The sequence below is a fragment of the Panicum virgatum genome, chromosome 1K (genome assembly GCF_016808335.1).
Source record: "Panicum virgatum strain AP13 chromosome 1K, P.virgatum_v5, whole genome shotgun sequence".
Lineage (NCBI taxonomy): Eukaryota > Viridiplantae > Streptophyta > Magnoliopsida > Poales > Poaceae > Panicum > Panicum virgatum.
The window spans coordinates 15,665,955-15,683,797 of record NC_053136.1 but is presented as its reverse complement, the minus strand read 5'-3'; the positions used below and the strand labels follow the sequence as shown (position 1 = coordinate 15,683,797).

General features: G+C 49.1%; 1 protein-coding gene across 1 annotated transcript; it reads left to right on the top strand.

The window, feature by feature from the left end:
- Window positions 1-8,446: 8,446 nt before the first annotated feature.
- On the top strand, window positions 8,447-10,716 carry LOC120697092 (plastid division protein PDV1-like). The gene is made up of 2 exons (XM_039980231.1): window positions 8,447-8,947; window positions 9,844-10,716. Exons 1-2 carry the CDS (start codon window positions 8,639-8,641, stop codon window positions 10,336-10,338), a joined length of 804 nt encoding a protein of 267 aa, XP_039836165.1. The 5' UTR covers window positions 8,447-8,638; the 3' UTR covers window positions 10,339-10,716.
- Window positions 10,717-17,843: the final 7,127 nt, after the last annotated feature.

Sequence of the window (17,843 nt, the reverse complement as noted above, 5' to 3'; positions counted from 1 at the left end):
ATATAATAACTATACCATCATAAAATTTTTACCATAATTGGACGACGAAAATTGTAGCAATAAATTAATTATAGAAAAGTATATATCTAAAGCTACAACAAAAAAAAATTTGTACAAAAGTATACCATACAATATGTTCAGTGTATAGATCTACTTATGTGGAGTCCAACAAAATTAGATTTTCCATTTTATAATTTTTTGTGATTTATTATAATTTTTTAAAAAATCAATCAAAATAAATATAAAAGAAAAGAAGGAAAAAACGCTGCCACCTTAGCCTCAAACTGCTTAAGGAGGTTATGTGAACGGTTTCACGAGTCTAAGGAGTCTATACAGACAATTTCAATGTCCAGGGAGGAAAAGCAGATTCAGTCCAAAGTTAAGGGAGGCAAAAAAAAATCTTTTCTAATTACAAGCAATCAGTTTTGTTATTTTTTTAGAAAATAGGCAATCAGTTTGTACCAAATAGTTTCCCCGTTGAGCCATTTAGGCCCATCTTCAACCCCAGATGAGACTTGCTTGAGCCCAATCTCAAAAGTTAAAACAAGTCGGGCCGCAGGATGGTCGAGCAAAGCGGATTTTTTATTTTTATATTTTTTAAAAACATTTTTTATATAAATATATTTTCGATTTCACATTTTACAGTTTTATACCCCTACCACCCGGCAGGGGGCGGTAGGGGGCCTACCGCCCAGTAAGAGAGCGGCAGGGACCTACATGTAAATAAACATAAATTTTTTTGCGCGGAGGCTCCTGGTGGGAGCCTGCCGGCCCCCTGCCGGGCGGCAGGCAGCCCGCCCGCCCGGCAGGGGGGCGGCAGCCCCCCCCCCCCCCCCCCCCCACAAATATGGCCTCCAAGAAATGACAGGATGTGTATCATATGATGTTATGGTGTTGATCGGTCTAGATTGTGAAGTAAATTGTGACGGGTCGGCAGGCCTCCTCTACCTTTAATTGCAATACTTATATGTTTGCTATGTTTGATTGCAATGATTATATTTTTTTGTGAACCTTGAACCTCGTGTGGCTCCATGACTCGGTCAAGTAGAGCTGGCGTTCAGAATTGTTTGATTTGTTTAATTGGTGCTTGTGCTAAAGGTGGTCACAAACCATGTGTCCAAGCATTTGGGGCTGACCAATTTGATACAATGAATGAAAATTAAATTGAACATTAAACAAGATACCACATAAGATATTACATTGAAGATTTCATTCATTACAACCAAATTCTATAGAAATACGCACTACCAACTAATTAAACAATACATTTAGGCATACTACATACACAATATACTTAGTTTCGTACAAACAAATACATTGGAAGGTGTGTCGTGCACAACTACATACGGCGAATTCTTGTAGGTGGAGCCGACCCATCCGTTGGATTCCCGGAAGGTCCAGTCTCGGCGAATTATAGCCACTAATCTGAACCCTAAGTGATTGCAATAATAAAAAAATACTAATCATAGAATTAAACATACAAAAAAATTTCAATGAGAAAGATGAGAAATATTGGCTACCTGCGGTTCGGATCCAAAATCCGGCAAGGCTTCGCCGGTGGAATTACCTCCCTCACCCCTCCTCTCTCCCTCTCCCCTCTCTGAATCTCGTGGGCAGGAAATGAGGGTGCGAGAGAAGGGGCTCAGCTTTTATATTTGGGGGGAGCCTGCCGCCCCTCCACCGGGCGGCAGGTGCCTGCCGCCCGGCAGGGAGGCGGCAGGCTCCCGCCAGGGGCCTCCGCGTAAAAGAAATTATATTTATTTACATGTAGGTCCCTTCCGCCCTCTTGCTGGGCGGTAGGCCCCCTGCCGCCCCCCTCCCAGGTGGTAGGGTTATAAAACTGTAAAATGTGAAACCAAAAATATATTACTATAAAAATGTTTTTAAAAAATATAAAAATAAAAAACCGCTCTAGCAAATAGGTCAATCCCGAGGCCGACTACCCAGGCCTGGCAACCATTTTCATTCAGAAGATCGGCCTAGGGCCAGCATCCATCTTGGAGGAGGCAGCTGCGCAATGGCCAAGGTCAGCGTCTCAGCGAGTCCGCGATGGAATCTGCCTGCACCCAGAGTGGGTATGATTAACCGAGAATCAAAAACTGATTAGAAATAATTGAAATCGAAATCGAAATAATCAAAACTGAAAAAATCAGTTCCCTATTTGATTCCAATAAGCATAGAAACGAAATAACCAAAAAAAAATCGGCTTCTACTCTCGGTTAATATAATCAACTAAATTACATAAACCTTGCATTTTGTAAGATTAGTTTATATGTGATGTATCATACTTCAATTGCTATATATTTCTCTTACTATATGATTATCATTCCCTTCTCAATTATTATTTTCTAAAATAGAGAAAGTATTATCTACATTTTCTATAGAACATATATGTGTTTCTTGTTATTTTAGCTTCTGGTAAAAAATTCAATTAGTTATGTTAGAATCGTAACCGAACCAAAATAACTAAGAATCGAAATACTCAATTCCCGAAATTTCTTGAAACATCGGTTCCTATTTTTTTTAGAAACCAAATTTCTTTAAAAACTGAAAACCCGAATCGACCACAGAGCGCCGTCTCTAGGAGTTCCTCTTCGTCTCCCATAGGAACCTCGACCACATCGGGGGCCTCCCCATGTCCGTGGCTCAACCTGCAAATGGTTTGGGCCAGAGTGATTTTAGTGGATTGGATTTGCTCTGGTCTTGTTTTGGTTGGTTTTAAATGGGCTCACCATATTAATTGGTTTGGTTTGAGTTGGATGCTCGAATGAATAGTTCGGCTTGATTTGGATTGGGCCTAAATGATTTGGTTCTAAATGGATCGAGCCTATGAATTGGAAACGGTTAGACATCCACGGTAAACCCTATGCTGCGACCTGCCCCGGACGGCCAGACCCTATCCTGCGAGTCTGCGACTCCACCACCCTCGGCCGCCACGACGCCAGGCGGTCGCGAGTGCCTCGCCGGCGCCACGCCTCCACCGGCCACCGTCGCCGTCGGCCAGCCTCGCCGACCCGCTGCCGCCACGCCTTGCCGGCCCGCTGCAGCCACGCCTCCCAGCACCCGCTGGCCGCCACCACGCTCGTGGATGCGGAGCCGCCGTCGCCACGCATCGCCGGTTCCCGCCACCTCCGTCACGCCTCGCAGTCGCCGGTTCTCGCCGCTACCACGCCTCCGCCGGTGAGTACGGCCCTCCCTCTAGTTGTTCATGGCCTTCTTGTTGGCCTCGAGCTGGCTGCCTGCAAGGAATCGAGCAGAAGCCCCCGAAACAAGACGAATCGATGGATGGGAGGAAGCGTAAGGGAGGGGATCTGGTAGTAGGGCGGGCGTACGTACCCTTGGACGCCTCATTCTTCTCGGCATTCCTCTCACGGGCCATCTTGGACTTCTGGCCGTTGCCGCCGGCCATGGCTGGTGGTGGTTCCTCCGATTTGGGTGCTCGTGCGAGAAGGGTTAGGGTCCAAACTTCTTATGCGTCATCTGAAACGATATCTGGCAATATGACAGCAGGTAAATGAAATAAAAATACTTGAGACATTTTTAACTACAGCAATCATCTGTCTATGACTCGATGGATATTGATCAAACAGTTTCATTTGGTGCAGCCATGTGCGTCTATTCAAGACTCTTTATGAGGTAAGCTTACTGCAGCGCTGAATTCATTTTTCTTTTTCAGTCATCCACATTGCAACATCATATTTGGTGAAGTTGCCTATATATATAATGAGGGATCCTTATGTCCCTTGGGCCATACTGGCCGAATAACTATATGCAACTCAAATGGCAAAGCTGAATTTGACAGGTATATGAAGAACAAAGAACCGGAGGCTCAGCAGTAAAAAAAAGTGTATAAACCTGCATTTACCTGCAGCAGCAGCTTTACCTACCGGAGTCTTATTTATGTTGTATCTAGTGGCACATGTAAGCATATGTATGGCCATATGGCACAATTCACTCACCGCCAAAACCTGTGTGCATACGTTGTGATTTTTTATTTGGATCCACTCCCAATTCGACATGATATCGCCCCCTCGCCAAAACCTGTGTGGATATGCTGTGTGCGGGGCATGTGGATAATCCATGGTTTTTTAATGGGTGGAACCCATGAATAAAGCATTGGTTTGGTTAGATATGGGGTGAAAGGAAATTATGGATTGGTGTGGTTTGGATTTTGCATATCAACTAACAGGTTGGGGTGGGTTAAATAATCATCTGATGTTGCATATGGGCTAGGGTGGGTATAGCGTGGATTCCAGCCCATTGGCAGGGTGATCCGTGGCTACGCGGGGGCGTTTCCGGCTGCGCCCGGCCACCATCTTTGTCCCGACGTGCCTCCGGGACCCCGTGGAGCGGGTCTTCAAGGTGCACCGTGCCATAGACCAGTTCGACCTCAAGCACAACCTGGTCCCCCTCGAGGTCGGCGAGGAGTATGAGTTTCAGGAGAGACCTCAAGACTAAGGGCTTTCAGGACCAACCACGACATACCCAAGCCAGGTGAGGAGAATTGCTTGGGTTCATTTCACTCATTGGAATCATTCAATGCTTGAATCATTAGAGCAACTCCAGTAGAGCTGTTAAATTTGGATGAGCAAATGCCTATTTAGAAGCCCACTTCTAAATTTTACTTATCTAAATATGGGTTTCCACTCCAGCAGACTAAGTAAATTGGGCTTCCAACAGTTGGCAGCCCAAATAAAGGGCCACCAAATTGGGGGGGGGGAGAATTTGGAAGGCTTACCAAAATGGCAGCCCATTTGCTCCATCTACTGGAGACTGATTTTTTATATCCACCGACTAAATTTTTATATGGCTGCCTATTTGCTCTCCCTACTGGAGTTGCTCTTAGGTCTGGCCTGCTTGCCCGGCTAGGCACGATTACTAAATGGGTCATGTCGTGCCAGCCCATGGGCGGAGTTGCAGGCACGGGCACACCATGCGACAATTTCAACTGTGTTGTACTAGCCCATGAGTCTGATTGGCTCGTTAAGCAGGTGCGCTCGGAGGGGAGGAGGGGCCAATGGGTGGCAACGGCTGCGGTGATAGGAGGGGAGAAGGGGGGCGGTAGCGCGGAAAGGTCAAAGGGAAGGAGGGCGTGATGTCGGCCATCACACTATCACGAAGAAAGGGGAGGATGCAGCCGCAGCGCAAGAAGGCTGGAGGAAGGAGGACCAAGGGCGAACACGAGTAGGTGGGCCAGATATGCCTTGGCATACCTAAAATTGCAGCCCAACTAGAAAAAAAAATCATCCCAGTCCAAGGCCCATAAGCAGACTTGGTCACGAAACACTAGGCCCAACACGTACAGCTCCCGTGGCCAGGTCGATCAATCGTAAGCTCCACTCGGTCCCTTTCGAAGTGCAGATGAAGCCGGCTCCTACGGACATCACGCACTCATGCCCCCTGTGTCGTCCCCCGTCGCGCGGACCCGCTTGACGATGCGCCCGGTGAGGTCCACGACTGTAACGAACATGGCACCATTTATGCCATTTCGAGTGATTTTGGTGATCGAATGACAACACAACACTTGGACTAATATGATTGTTAAGATGATCATTCTCAGACTTTTAGGTTCAAGTGATGACAAAGAGAAAGAGAAAATAGGCGTAGCAAGGCCCGAAGGGCAGCCCCTACGGGGGAAGAACCGACGCCAGGGGCACCGGTGCATCCGACGCTTGTCGGAAGAACCGACGCTACGATGTTTGGTGCAGGAGGAAATCGAAGCCAAGTCAGCCTACAGGCACCGGTTGAACCGACGGGTCAAAATGGGGCATCGGTGCATTGGCCGTCCTTTGTACCAGAGGCGATGTCAGTGCCCAGGAGAAGTGTCTTCAACACCGGTTCAACCGATGGGGCATCGGTGCATACCACCGGTGTAATGACGTCAGCGTCCAGGAGAAGATTCTTTCAGCACCGGTTGAACCGGTGAGGCATCGGTGCATTGCAGCGGTTCAACCGGTGGTCTCTGCGTCAGCTGTCAGGACTTCAACGGCTACTTCATGTTGTGAGTGACCGGATGAACCGACGCTACCCTGCCAAGAGGCATCGGTTCTTCCGGTGGTACGCAGATTTTCAGCTAACCGTTGGAGCAACGGCTACAAGACTTGGTGGCCTATATATACGCCTCACCCCGGCCATTTGAAGATTGCTGGAGTTGCTGGACATCCCACACACACCCAAGAACATCTCCAAGCCATACAAAAGCATCAAGATCATATCCTTAGCCCTTAGCACACTTTGAGAGTGTTGTGTAAAGGATTAGCTCTTAGTGAGTGAGTTTGCAAGGCTTAGAGCCTTTGTGCTGTGGTTCATTAGTGAACCAAAATAAGAGCTTGGTGCGCCGGCACCTTGGAGCGTGGAGCTCGCCGGCAACGTCATCGACCCTCCGACTTGGTGTGGAGCGGCGACGACACCTTTGTGCGGGGGACGTGGAGACCCCCATCCTTTGTGGAGAAGCTCCTTAGTGGAACCCGGGGCCAAGGTGACCGTGATTGTGTTCACGGAAGAGACTTGGTGGCCGAGTAGCAATACTCTTAGTGAGTGCTACAACAACGTGGATGTAGGTGTGCCTTTGTGGCTAACCGAACCACGGGATAAACACCCGCGTCAAGAGTTTGCTATCTCCTATCCCGCTCTTTAAGCTTCCGCATTTCATTCTAGTAATTTGTATGCCTTTACTTTCATAGAATAGTTTCTTGATAGGAAAGGCTATAGGTTGCTAAACTCTTTTGGGATAGGGGTTTTACACTAGAACAACCTAGTTGCACATCTAGATAGCTTGTTTTAGTTTAAGCTTTGTGCAAACTAGTTGGAGCCATAGGTCTAAGTTTTTATTAGTGCCTAATTCACCCCCTCCCCCTCTTAGGCTAGAGCACCCGATCACTATCAACGACGTCGCAGATGATTCCGTAGTCTCGAAGCGCCGTGTTGTAGCCGGCGAGAATCAAGGGCGGCTCAGGGTTGCCAGACGCGTGGGCGGCGATGAAGTGCGGGTCGGAGAGGAGGCAGCGCCACGGGCGGCAGAGGTCCCTGGCCGGGACGCGCAGCAGGATCTCATACAGCGCGTCGGCCCGCAGGGGCAAGGCGCCGCCCTACGCGCCCCGGGTGATTTCGAACACCGCCGGCGTCGGGTGATTTCGACGTCCTCCGACAGAGGCGGACCCAGTAGGTGGGCCAGATATGCCTTGGCATACCTAAAATTGCAGCCCAACTAGAAAAAAAATCATCCTCAGTCCAAGGCCCATAAGCTGACTTGGTCAAGGAACACTGAACCAGCAGCTAGTGCCTCTCTCTTGCCATCTCGGACGGAGGCATGGAGCTGGCGGCGCTCGACCCATCGACCACACGGAGCTGGCGGGGGCGGGATTGGGCCACGTGCCGCCACCGCCTCTGCCTCCGCCTCCGCCGATCGCCGGACGCCACGCCGGTTCACCCTTGCGCCGCACTGTCACAGCCGCCCCCTTCGCCAGTTCACCCCCTGCGCCACCTCTGCCGGCCGTCGGACGCCGCCGTCACCGGTTCGCCCTGCGTCCCTGCGCCGCTTCCGTGGACCGCCAGACGCCGGTTTGCCGCTGTAGGATTGCATCAATTTTTGGTATGAAATTTGTGAAATTGGAACCCTAACTGTAGCTCTGCAGCTCATAGGATTTATGGATTCATGAATCGATTGATTTTAGTGTATGGATTCATGAGTCGATTGATTTTGATGCGCTTTCATACTTTGTTTGTACTTTGTAGATCTCATTTAAGTTCAAAATAAACTTTGTAGATCTCGTAGACCAGACAAGTAGCTTTTTTTTCCATGAGCATTAGAAATCGGAGACCAGTAGCTTTTTTTTTCATTTGAACTAGTATGTTAGAAGTATTTGTATTACAATTTATGAAACTTTAGTATTTAACTATTTAATTTAAGATCTGGAATGTAATTTATGTTCATGGTAACCAATTTTTTTGGTGAGGTTTAAATTTTATTACCGAATTATATATGGATTGTATCGAATTGCAAGTGAAATAAAATGTCGTGGCATACTTTTTTGAAATGCTAGGTTCGCCACTGAGTAGGACCAGGCGTCAGCAGCGAGCACTGCCCCAAGATGTGAGGAGATGAAGAGGCTAATCGGGCCGTCGCTATCACGATGGAAGGGAAGCATGCGGCCGCGGCACGTGAGCCGATGAGGAGGCTGATCGGAGCGGCCCAAGCACAGTAGGGGGCATAGGTCGGGCCTGCACGAGCACGACAAAGGCCATCCCGTGTGCTTGGGCCGGGCCAAAATTCCATGCCGTGGACCGGCCCACGGGCTTCGTGTCTTCCGCCCAACTAATATCGGCAGGGAAACACGATGGCCACCCGCGGCCGAGTCAGCAGGAAAACTCGAGAGAATCTAGCTGCCTTCGGACGGGGGAAATCTGGCTGAAACGGAACGCCTCCAGTTCCAGGCGCTTCCCCGCCCGTCGCCCGCCGGCCTTCTCTCCCAGTCCAACGGACGCGCGCCGCGCGGGAGCCCCCCGGCAACCAACAAAAGCCGAAAAGCTCTGGCTCTCCCCCACCCAACCACCCGCATCGGCCGTGCCGCCAGCCAGCCGCCAGATACTCTTCCTCCACTCCCCCTCCCTTTCGACTCCCCCCCAACCCGCGCCGGCGATGAGGTGGGGCGCGGCGGAGCCGGACGCGGTCCTCGAGCGGATCTGGGACCTCCACGACCGCCTCAGCGACGCCATCCTCGCGTCCTCGCGCGCCCACCTCCTGCTGCCCCCGCCGCCTCCCCCGCCCCCGACCGCGCCGCCCGCCGGGGGGGCCCGCCCTCGCTGCGGCGGCGGGGGCGGGAGGGACGGGTGCGTCTTCGTCAAGGGCGGCGGGGCGGCCGCGGAGGAGGCCGTGGCCGAGGCCCGGAGCCTGCACGCCATCCGCTCCGCGCTCGAGGACCTCGAGGACCACCTCCAGTTCCTGCACGTGAGCCTGCGCCCCTCCCGCCCCTCCGTCTCCCCCCGACCCCGACCGCTTCCCAGTCTCCTCTAGGGTTCCGCCTTGATTGCTCGCGCGAGTTAGTTCAGGTGTGGACCACGACCGCCACTTCTGCGCCGCAGTTCGCGTTTTCCCCCGTGGGGCTGGGCAGATTCTGGCATGAGGGAACTGCTAATCCTGATTTCCTGCCCTGCCCTGCCTCTACTCGGTATGCGGCCTCCAGGGGGATTGGCTGGTGTTCGCGCCTTGAAACCATCCCGAGCCATGATGTTCGCACGGTACAAAGTAGGAACTGAACTGCGGCCGAACTTGTTTATGTCCCTGTGGCATTAGCAGGGCTGTTGCTGATTTGCCATGATGATGCATTTACTTTTCCACGATTGTGCTATTTGTTGGTCTCTTGCGCATTGAGTGCAGATTTGTTGGTCATGTGAGCCAGGTGGATTTTAAGGGTATCCTACCTATTCACATGGCTTTGCCTGCCCTCCCAGTCCTGGTGTCTCGTGTTCTGGATTCCAATTGCGCCAGAAATATTAGTATCCTATTCTATAGGCATCTGTCTCTTCTTATAAGGCGATAGCATGGATACATGTTTGGTATGGTATGCAGAGATGTAGATCCTTGCCTTCTCTCATAAGGATATACTTGATTTCGCTTTGTAATCCTAACACATGGAAATGGAATTAGTCCCAAGTTTGCTGGTTGTTTCAGCCCAATGATCTTTTAGCATCATTGTGTTATATAGATTGTGGCATAAAGCTGAAAGTTGCATTCTGAAATTTGCTAATAAATTGATAACTTGGAGTTCCTGGGCATTTGGTAAACTCGGTTATTTCCATCCTAACTTAAGATCAGCTTCTAACTTGTGGTGTGTTCCTCTACAGACTGTTCAATCGCAACAGCGGGCTGAGCGAGATGCTGCAATTGCTAGACTGGAGCAAAGCCGTCTAGTCCTTGCTATGCGATTAGCAGAACATCAGGGGAAGAGGTACAGAGTCATCGACGAGGCCTTGGCATTTGTGGGTGAAGTTAGTGACAAGAGTCGATTTATCTCACCAGAAGACGTCTGTGCGACCCAGTCAGAGGATGATGCAGTGGACAACAGGGGCAGTGGTTCAAGGATCATGTCAAGCATGCTATCATGTAGTTTGTCTTTGGCCAAGAATTCATTTCGTCTGGACAAGATCGGTGGTGCTTTGGGTAATGCTGCGGTATTTGCAGTAAGTATGCTTGCTTTCTTGCAGCTGCATCAAATCACATTTGGAAGTAAAACTCCAGCCATGGGATACAGGAAGAGAATTGAGTACAGTTTTCAATCTGGGAGCTCACAGCAGAAAGGGAAAGGGAAACATTTGGAGGTTTACCTAGCCAGAGGATGAGGAATTATTAGATCACACCGTTTGCTGTACAGAAAGTTTTGACCAAATATCAATTTTTGTTGGTTTTGTTAGGGCACTGATCATTCTTTACTACGACAGGCTGGACCCTGATCCAGGCAACCAGGAAACTGACTGTCCAATTCTTTTTGGATGGATTGGAAGGATGCTATGAATTGTACCCCCCCAAATTGTATATGGCTTTGTTCTTAGAGATGGATTGTTTGTAAACCGTGTCTTCAAGGAAACTTAAATGGTTGTGTTTTGAAGGCGAAAGCCTTCCATACCATCCTCCCTCCACTTGCTTGACAGTTTTGATCATGTTGATTCTACGAAAGACAACTGCCGCTTGGGTGCTATTGAGAGCTGTGTTCAAGGTTCTTTGCTTGTATGATAAGTTTCATGTTCGTGTGGCTACAGGTTGAGTACATGTGGACATGTGGTGCTTGTGCGGGTGTGCCTATGCTTTAACTGGAGTAGTGATGATGCTTCTTTCTCTGCTTAGCTTTGTTGATTGCTGCCTTGCTGGTCTGGTCATATTTGGTGCCGAATCTGCTTTGATTATATGTTCGTACGTACCCTACTGTTTTCCAGATGTACCAGTGTCCAGCTTTGTTACTTTTGATCATTTCCCTCCAGGCTGCTCCAAGTGGTTAAAGTAAAAGTAATATCTAGGTACAGTAATACAGTCAAAAGTTAAAAGTAAATACATCCTGATGATCTATGATGCAATCTTTTTTTTTTTGATAGTATCTATGATGCAGTCTATGGGCATTTTATGGGTCCGTGTGAAGTAGATCGTTTTGATTTTTTTTTGTTTCATAACTTTAAATATGACCTGGACATACTTATATCTAGATGCATAACAAATACTATAAATCTAGAAATGCACAAACACTATAAATCTAGAAAAATTAAAATGATCTACATTTTTGAATGGGAAGGAGTATTTTTTTTAAGGATGCCTATTGTCAGTAATGGTATAGTGATCTGATTTTTTTTCCTTAAAAAGAGAGAACTACTACCTCCATCCCAAATTACAATTCGTTTTGACTTTTCTTGATACATATATTTTTTTAGCGATGTACACTATGTCTAGATACATAGTAAAAACTATGCATCTAAAAAAGCTCAAAAGAATTGTAATGTGGGACAGAGGAGTAGGTGTGATTTTTCTGTTCATACACGTATGGGAGGATCATTCACAGTGGAATTATTCTAGATATATTCATCATGGAAGTTGTTTAGGTGAGTTGCTAAACAAGAAAAGTACTGTTACCATATGTGATTGCTTAGAGCAACTCCAGCCGGCTGCCCAAATTTGGGCCTCTATTTTGCATTTTTGGATCGGCCCATAAAATTTAGAGGCTCGAAATCCTATCCGAACTCCAATCAGCCCGATCAAATGTTGGCCCCCTAAATCAATCTACCTAGTGGGACCAGCTGTCAGCGAAAGAAGTAAACTCTCCCCCGTCCTCCCCTGCTTGCGCTCGCGCTACGCCGCCGCCCTCCCTCTGCGCCGGCCGCACCCGCACCCTGCCCTCCGCGGCTGCTCCAGCTCCTGCGGCGGCGAGCTGCTCGAGCTCCCTGCCGACCTGCCTCTGCGCGCGCGCCGCGGAGGCGAGCTTGGCAGCGTCGCGCCTGCGCCGGCTGTGCCCTTGCGGAGCGTCCCTTCCCCTCTGGTGAATGCTCGGTGGAGAGGCAGACGATGGCAGGTTCAGCTGCGGGGTCCAGTAGTCGTCGCGGTGGGCGTGCGCCGCGGCTGCGGTCGCCGCGCCTTCCGTTTTACGCTGGGCGGCGACAGCTTCTTGGAGTCTGTCTGCCACGGGGTCAGCTGCTTTAGAAGATGATGCTGCCGCCGGCGGCGGTAGGAGGCGTGAAGCGAGGATGATGGTGGCTGGCGCCGATGACCCGAATGGACGCCAGTACCACCAGTTTGACATGGATCTGATGGTGTGCACGGCTGAAGTCCTTGATTGCTTGACTGTCTCTGTCTCCTGCGCCGTGCAGAATTCAGATTTCAGACCAGTTCGACGCCAGAGGAGATGGGAAACTAGATTCTAGGATGAATCACGTCACCTGGGATTCTCTTGTTGCGGATGTGTGCTTCCTCCTCGAATCTTTTCTGGAACTTGGCGACCTCGTTGAAGATGTTTGGCGCGCGAGCTCCCACGGCGTTGCCTTCGGAGACGCGGACTCTGCCGCGCGGCTGCTTGGACATGAGGAACTCGAGAGCCACCAGGTCCGACCTCTCAACCATCCTGAACACGCGCAGGTAGAAACCAATCGGAATCTCAAATACTGAAATTTGTCGATGGTCTCGGATGAAGATTTATCCGGGTGCCGCCGCCGCCGCCAGCGAAGGCTGCTGCCGAGAGGGGCCTCCCTGAAGTCCTCAAGTTGGACGCCGGATCTTGATGGATCTTGGTGGCGGCGAAAGCTCCTCTGCTCGGCGCCGTCCGGCGCCCCGACCACAGCCACGAACTCCCTCACGAACACCGACGCGAGCTCCACCCGCGCCGGCCGGCCCCACCCGAAGTCCGCCTCGTACGCGGCGAACCGGTTGGACGCCCCGACCTGCAGGACCCTGCCCGGCTCCGTGTTGAACCGGTTGGACGCGGCCGGCCGGGGAGGGCGCCCGTCGCCGGAGATGCCGCGAGGCAGCGGCGCCCCGTCCAGGCGCGGCGGCGGCTTGGTCCGGCTCGGCCCGTCGCCGTCGGTGCCCCAAGCCGGCCGTCCGTCCCCCAGAGTGGCGGATCCGGTCATGGCGGGGAGTCTACCGGCGGCGGGCGAGGATCTCCGGCTACGGCGAGGCTGGATGGTGGCGGCGGCGGCCGGCGCGCGAGGGGCGGATCGAGCGAGTGAGAGCAAGCGGCGCTGCGTCGCAGGAGAAAGAGGAAAAAAAAGATGTGGGACCCACGTGTCGGGTGAAAATAGAGGGCCTTCAATTCTAGGGGCCCTGGACCAAAATTTGGTGGCCTCCACAAAATAGTAGCTCGTTTAGGGACCCGGCTGGAGCTGTTTTTTTTTTCACTTGGGAGACTAAAACAAGGGATAGAGGCCCATATAAGGGCCCGGCTGGAGATGCTCTTATGGGCCTAGTTATTGTCCCAAGCTCCGCCAAAAATAAGGTGTCTGTACAATGATCACCTTGGACTAATCATAGTATCAATCATTTCCCATTTTTTATTGAAATATGACATCATGGAACATTAAAGTGAAAGGAAATCCTAGAAGGGAATAAAGATCTTTGTCTCACTCATAAGCTCAAAAGAATCCTCTGCAAAATAAAATCTCCGAAGAAACTTCGTTTTTTGGACAGATAAAAGGAGGGGGGGCGCTGCTGTCAGCTGGGGTGTGGAGAAATCTAAATTTAACTTGAGTGTCTATCCTGTTCCCTAATTAACTTGAAAAGTAGATAAAGGCATGAACAATAGGATCATGGAATAGAAATGCTGCTCTCATTGCTTTGTGCCTTGTGTCTGTTCTGTTCTGTTCACTGCATCACTGTACAGTATAATCTGTTGGAGAAGTTGAAGTAAATACATCCCAATGGTCTGTAATGCAGCATATGCGTCTGTGTGAGGCTGTTACTACTTGTCCTCATGGGGTTCTAGTGAGCTCTAATTGAAGTTGATCTATGCTCATCGGTGCTCATAGGATGCCAATTGTCAATAACAGTACAGTGAGTCTTTTTTTTTACTTTTTAAAACAAGAGCAGGTTCAAATTTTACTGTTCATGCACGTGTAAGGTTCATTCGCGGTGGATTTATTTTAGGTGCACTCATCATTGAAGTTACCATATGTGGTTGCTTATGGGCCTAATTATTGTCACGAGCTTAACACAAACTGAACTGTCCGCCCATTGATCATTTTAGACTAATCATAGTATCAATCGTTTCCTATATACTGTAAAAAATTTCTCGCTCATGTCAGAACAAAAGAGATTTTTGTGCCTTTTGTGTTGGCCTGCTTATCTTTTCTCCAATTTGGAAGGAATAAAGTTAAAGGAAATGCTAGAAGGGAATAAAGATCCTGTCTCTTGCTCATTATTAAGCTCAAAAGAAACACATGTAAAAGAAAAGGCTCAAAAGAAGCCACCTCTTTTGTACATAGAGGGAGTGTCTGCTACTGCCAGCAGAGGTGTGGAGAAATCAAAGTAAGCTTAAGAGCAAATTTATTTAAGTAGCTAGTTGGAACTTTTGAGAAAATTTTAAATGACCCATTGACCCAGTTATCAAAACCCAAAATCTTGGTCTTTTTCAGAATGAGAAGGAAAGATGGAGCCTTGGTCTCATCTTATCCATCTCTTTACCTCTACCTGCTTTACCCAATTTAAGAAGAGATTTGATGCATCTTGATGTTGAAGCTCACTGCAGAAATTCGCCGCTGCCGAAGTCACGAAGGCGCACACAAAGACAAAGAACGAGTCAAGAATTTTGGTGCTGCACTAGGCACTAGCGGGGCATCTTTTAATTTCCCCTTGCATTGTTCAAGTTTTGAAGTGAGACACTAGTGGTGCTATAACTTCTGAAAAATGAAGCTATTCTGTTTATGCAGCGCTTACGCCTCGTCGATCGTGCCACCCCACAATCAAAACAAATGACTCTTAGGCGCATCTACATCAAACAAGAAGGAAAGAAATGTTCTAGCATTCGTGAAAAATCAAAGGCACGGAAGATTTAACAATCTTTTGCAGGAGCATCAATCTCATCCAAAGAACGCTATAGCAGAGGAGACAAAGGATATTGGTCAAATGTAGAAATGCCACCTTTGTTGGGTGAAGTACAGGACGATGGAAAGGACATATGAATTGAGATTAAAGTACAATCTGATCATTGATAATCTTTCTCGAACTGACACACATCCTAGTCCTTAAAAGAAATGAACTGCTTTCCAAGCGAGGAATTCTCAAACAGTCGTCACCTCCACCGAGATAGAAGCCCAGTGACATGAGCCTGAACGGAGGCCCACTTGACCAGTTACAACAAGCCAGTCAGTGCACTGTCACCTTCTCGTTTGTTCCATTGTTTAGCACCACCTCGCCTCTCTAATCATCGGAACACCAGCTTAAATACTCGTCCTAATCACCTTCTCTCGCCGAGCTCAGTAGCGTGGGCTTGTCACCCAAGTGGGGGCATCAGGGTGGTGAGGATGTTTGGTGCGTTCTCCAGGCCTGGGCCTGTGGTGTCACATAGTTGGCCTGCCCATTCCAAGTTGTGTAGTGGTCGGAAGGGGCTGTGGCGAAGGCCATGGCCTCTCCGGGCCTAGAGTGGCAGGAACGGCGTGAGGCTGGCTTCACAGAGCAGCGATCACTGCCCGCTTCCAACGGTGGAAGGATCACAGGCCGCTGCACCATGGGCCCGCTCGGGCCTAGAGATCCACTACAACAGACCACCATCCTTTTTTCATTTTTTTTTCTCTTGCCTTGCCATTTCTTTGTTCCTGCTGGCATGTTTTCTTTTAGTTTCCATTATTTTCAGGTGTACTGGTCACAACACAACTGGACGATGTTCTCATGGCTGTGTATGAACTCTTACCTTGCCATTTCTTTGTTCCTGATGGCATGTTTTTTTTAGTTTCCACTATTTTCACGTGTACTGGTCACAACACAACTGGACGATGTTCTCATTGCTGTGTCTGAACTTGCACACAAGTATCCAACGCAAACCACATCGTGTACCTAGCAGAGAAAATTAACCGAGTATCACACTTTGACAGGGCGCAGACGAGCCATCTTTCGTGATCGCATTAGCTCCTCCGACACAGAATAAATTCAACTCACAAAATGTGTTGTTGACCATCCACAGGCTACGACGGGTAGACTACCAACCACTCATCGACAAGGTGGCCGGGAGATTGAGCTCCTGGCAAGGGCGCCTACTAAGTATTGCTGGACACAACACGCTAGTTAAGACGGTGCTCTCCTCTCAACCAATCTATTTACTAACTGCGCTCAGGGCTTCTGATGAGGTGTTTGATGAATTAGACTCAAGACGCAGAAGATTCCTTTGGGCTGGCCTGGATAGGATTTCAGGAGGCAAATGCAAGGGCAAATGGAGAAGATGCAACAGGCCAACTAAGCTAGGAGGGATGGGGATTCTTGACCTTAGGAAGTTTGCGCGGGCACTGCGGATTCGCTGGGTTTGGCACTATTGGAAGAGCGACACCAAGCCTTGGGTGGGAACGGAAATCCCATGCGATGAGACTGACCGACAGTTGTTCAACGCATCCACCACAATCACTGTTGGGGATGGAAGTAATGCTCATTTCTGCCAGTCAGCGTGGCTGGAAGGACATGCACCGAAAGACTTGGCCCCCAACTTGTTTGCCTGCAGTAAAAGAAAGAGCTTGTCAGTTAGAGCTGCGATTCAGAATAATTCTTGGGTGCGGAACATCAGGATTCCAATGCTCACCTCTCAGCAGCATTTTGTGGAATTTGTCAACCTCTGGACGCGGCTCAATTTTTGGGCTCTATGGACACGGATCTGGATCAGTTGATATGGAAAGCATGTGCGCCACCAAAATGTAAATTCTTCGCTTGGCTAGCCTACTAAAATCGGTTGTGGACTGCAGATCGACTGGACCAGAGAGGGTGGTCGAACCAGAAGAAGTGCCCACTTTGTAGACATATGGATGAGTCAACTCTACATCTATTCGCGCAATATCGCTACATCAGACGCCTTTGGGCCGAGCTTGGGGCCAGTGTTCCTGCGGCGACAATAAATATGGCTTCCTGGGATATCTGTGATAGCGCAGCTCACCGGTGGGGGGTTGCAAGCGCGTCGACTGAACTGCCACCTAAGACGATGCGATCGCTTTTGCTGCTAGTTTCCTGGGAAATTTGGAATGAGAGGAATGGAAAAATCTTCCGGCATAAGGAGTCATCGGTTCAAACTTTGCTTGCAAAATTAAGGAGGAAGCTCGTGCCTGGTGCTTGGCAGGAGCTAAATGTCTTAGTGATTTATGGCTGAAAGAATAGGCTAGGGCTCAACTTTATTTCTCTCTTTTTCGGCTTAGGCCGTTTGTTTTGTTCTCACTCTACTATATTAATACAAGAACGACAAAACTCTTGCCGCTTCCTTTAAAAAAAAACAAAATGTGCTGTAACCTACTGCTATTCATTCCAGAATCAAGAACGTGCTACACCAGTCATTCTAGATGCCCGCATCACAGCAAACAAAACGACAGTTGGCGACTTTGCCTTCCAATAGGATTTCATAGCAACCGTACATTTGTAACAGCTTCAAAGTCCACAACCAGATGAATCGAAATGACATTCATTCATGAGGACTGAACTCATCGGCCACCAGAGATCAGAGGCAGCAACCAAACGGTAGATCAATTGTAAAATACTATCGTCGTCACGGCTCAAAATTTCCATGCTTCTCTCTGAATTCAGATGACATAGCGGCGTGGTACACGATATTGTTGTGACAGCCACCACAAAGGTTCTTATAGCCTAACAAGATGGCACTAAACTACTTTCCACTACTTTCCACCAATAT

Coding starts and splice junctions, on each gene's coding strand:
- LOC120697092 (XM_039980231.1), top strand. CDS start 8,639: ATGAGGTGGGGCGCGGCGGAGCCGGACGCGGTCCTCGAGCGGATCTGG. Junction 8,948..9,843: donor ACCACCTCCAGTTCCTGCAC/GTGAGCCTGCGC, acceptor GTTCCTCTACAG/ACTGTTCAATCGCAACAGCG.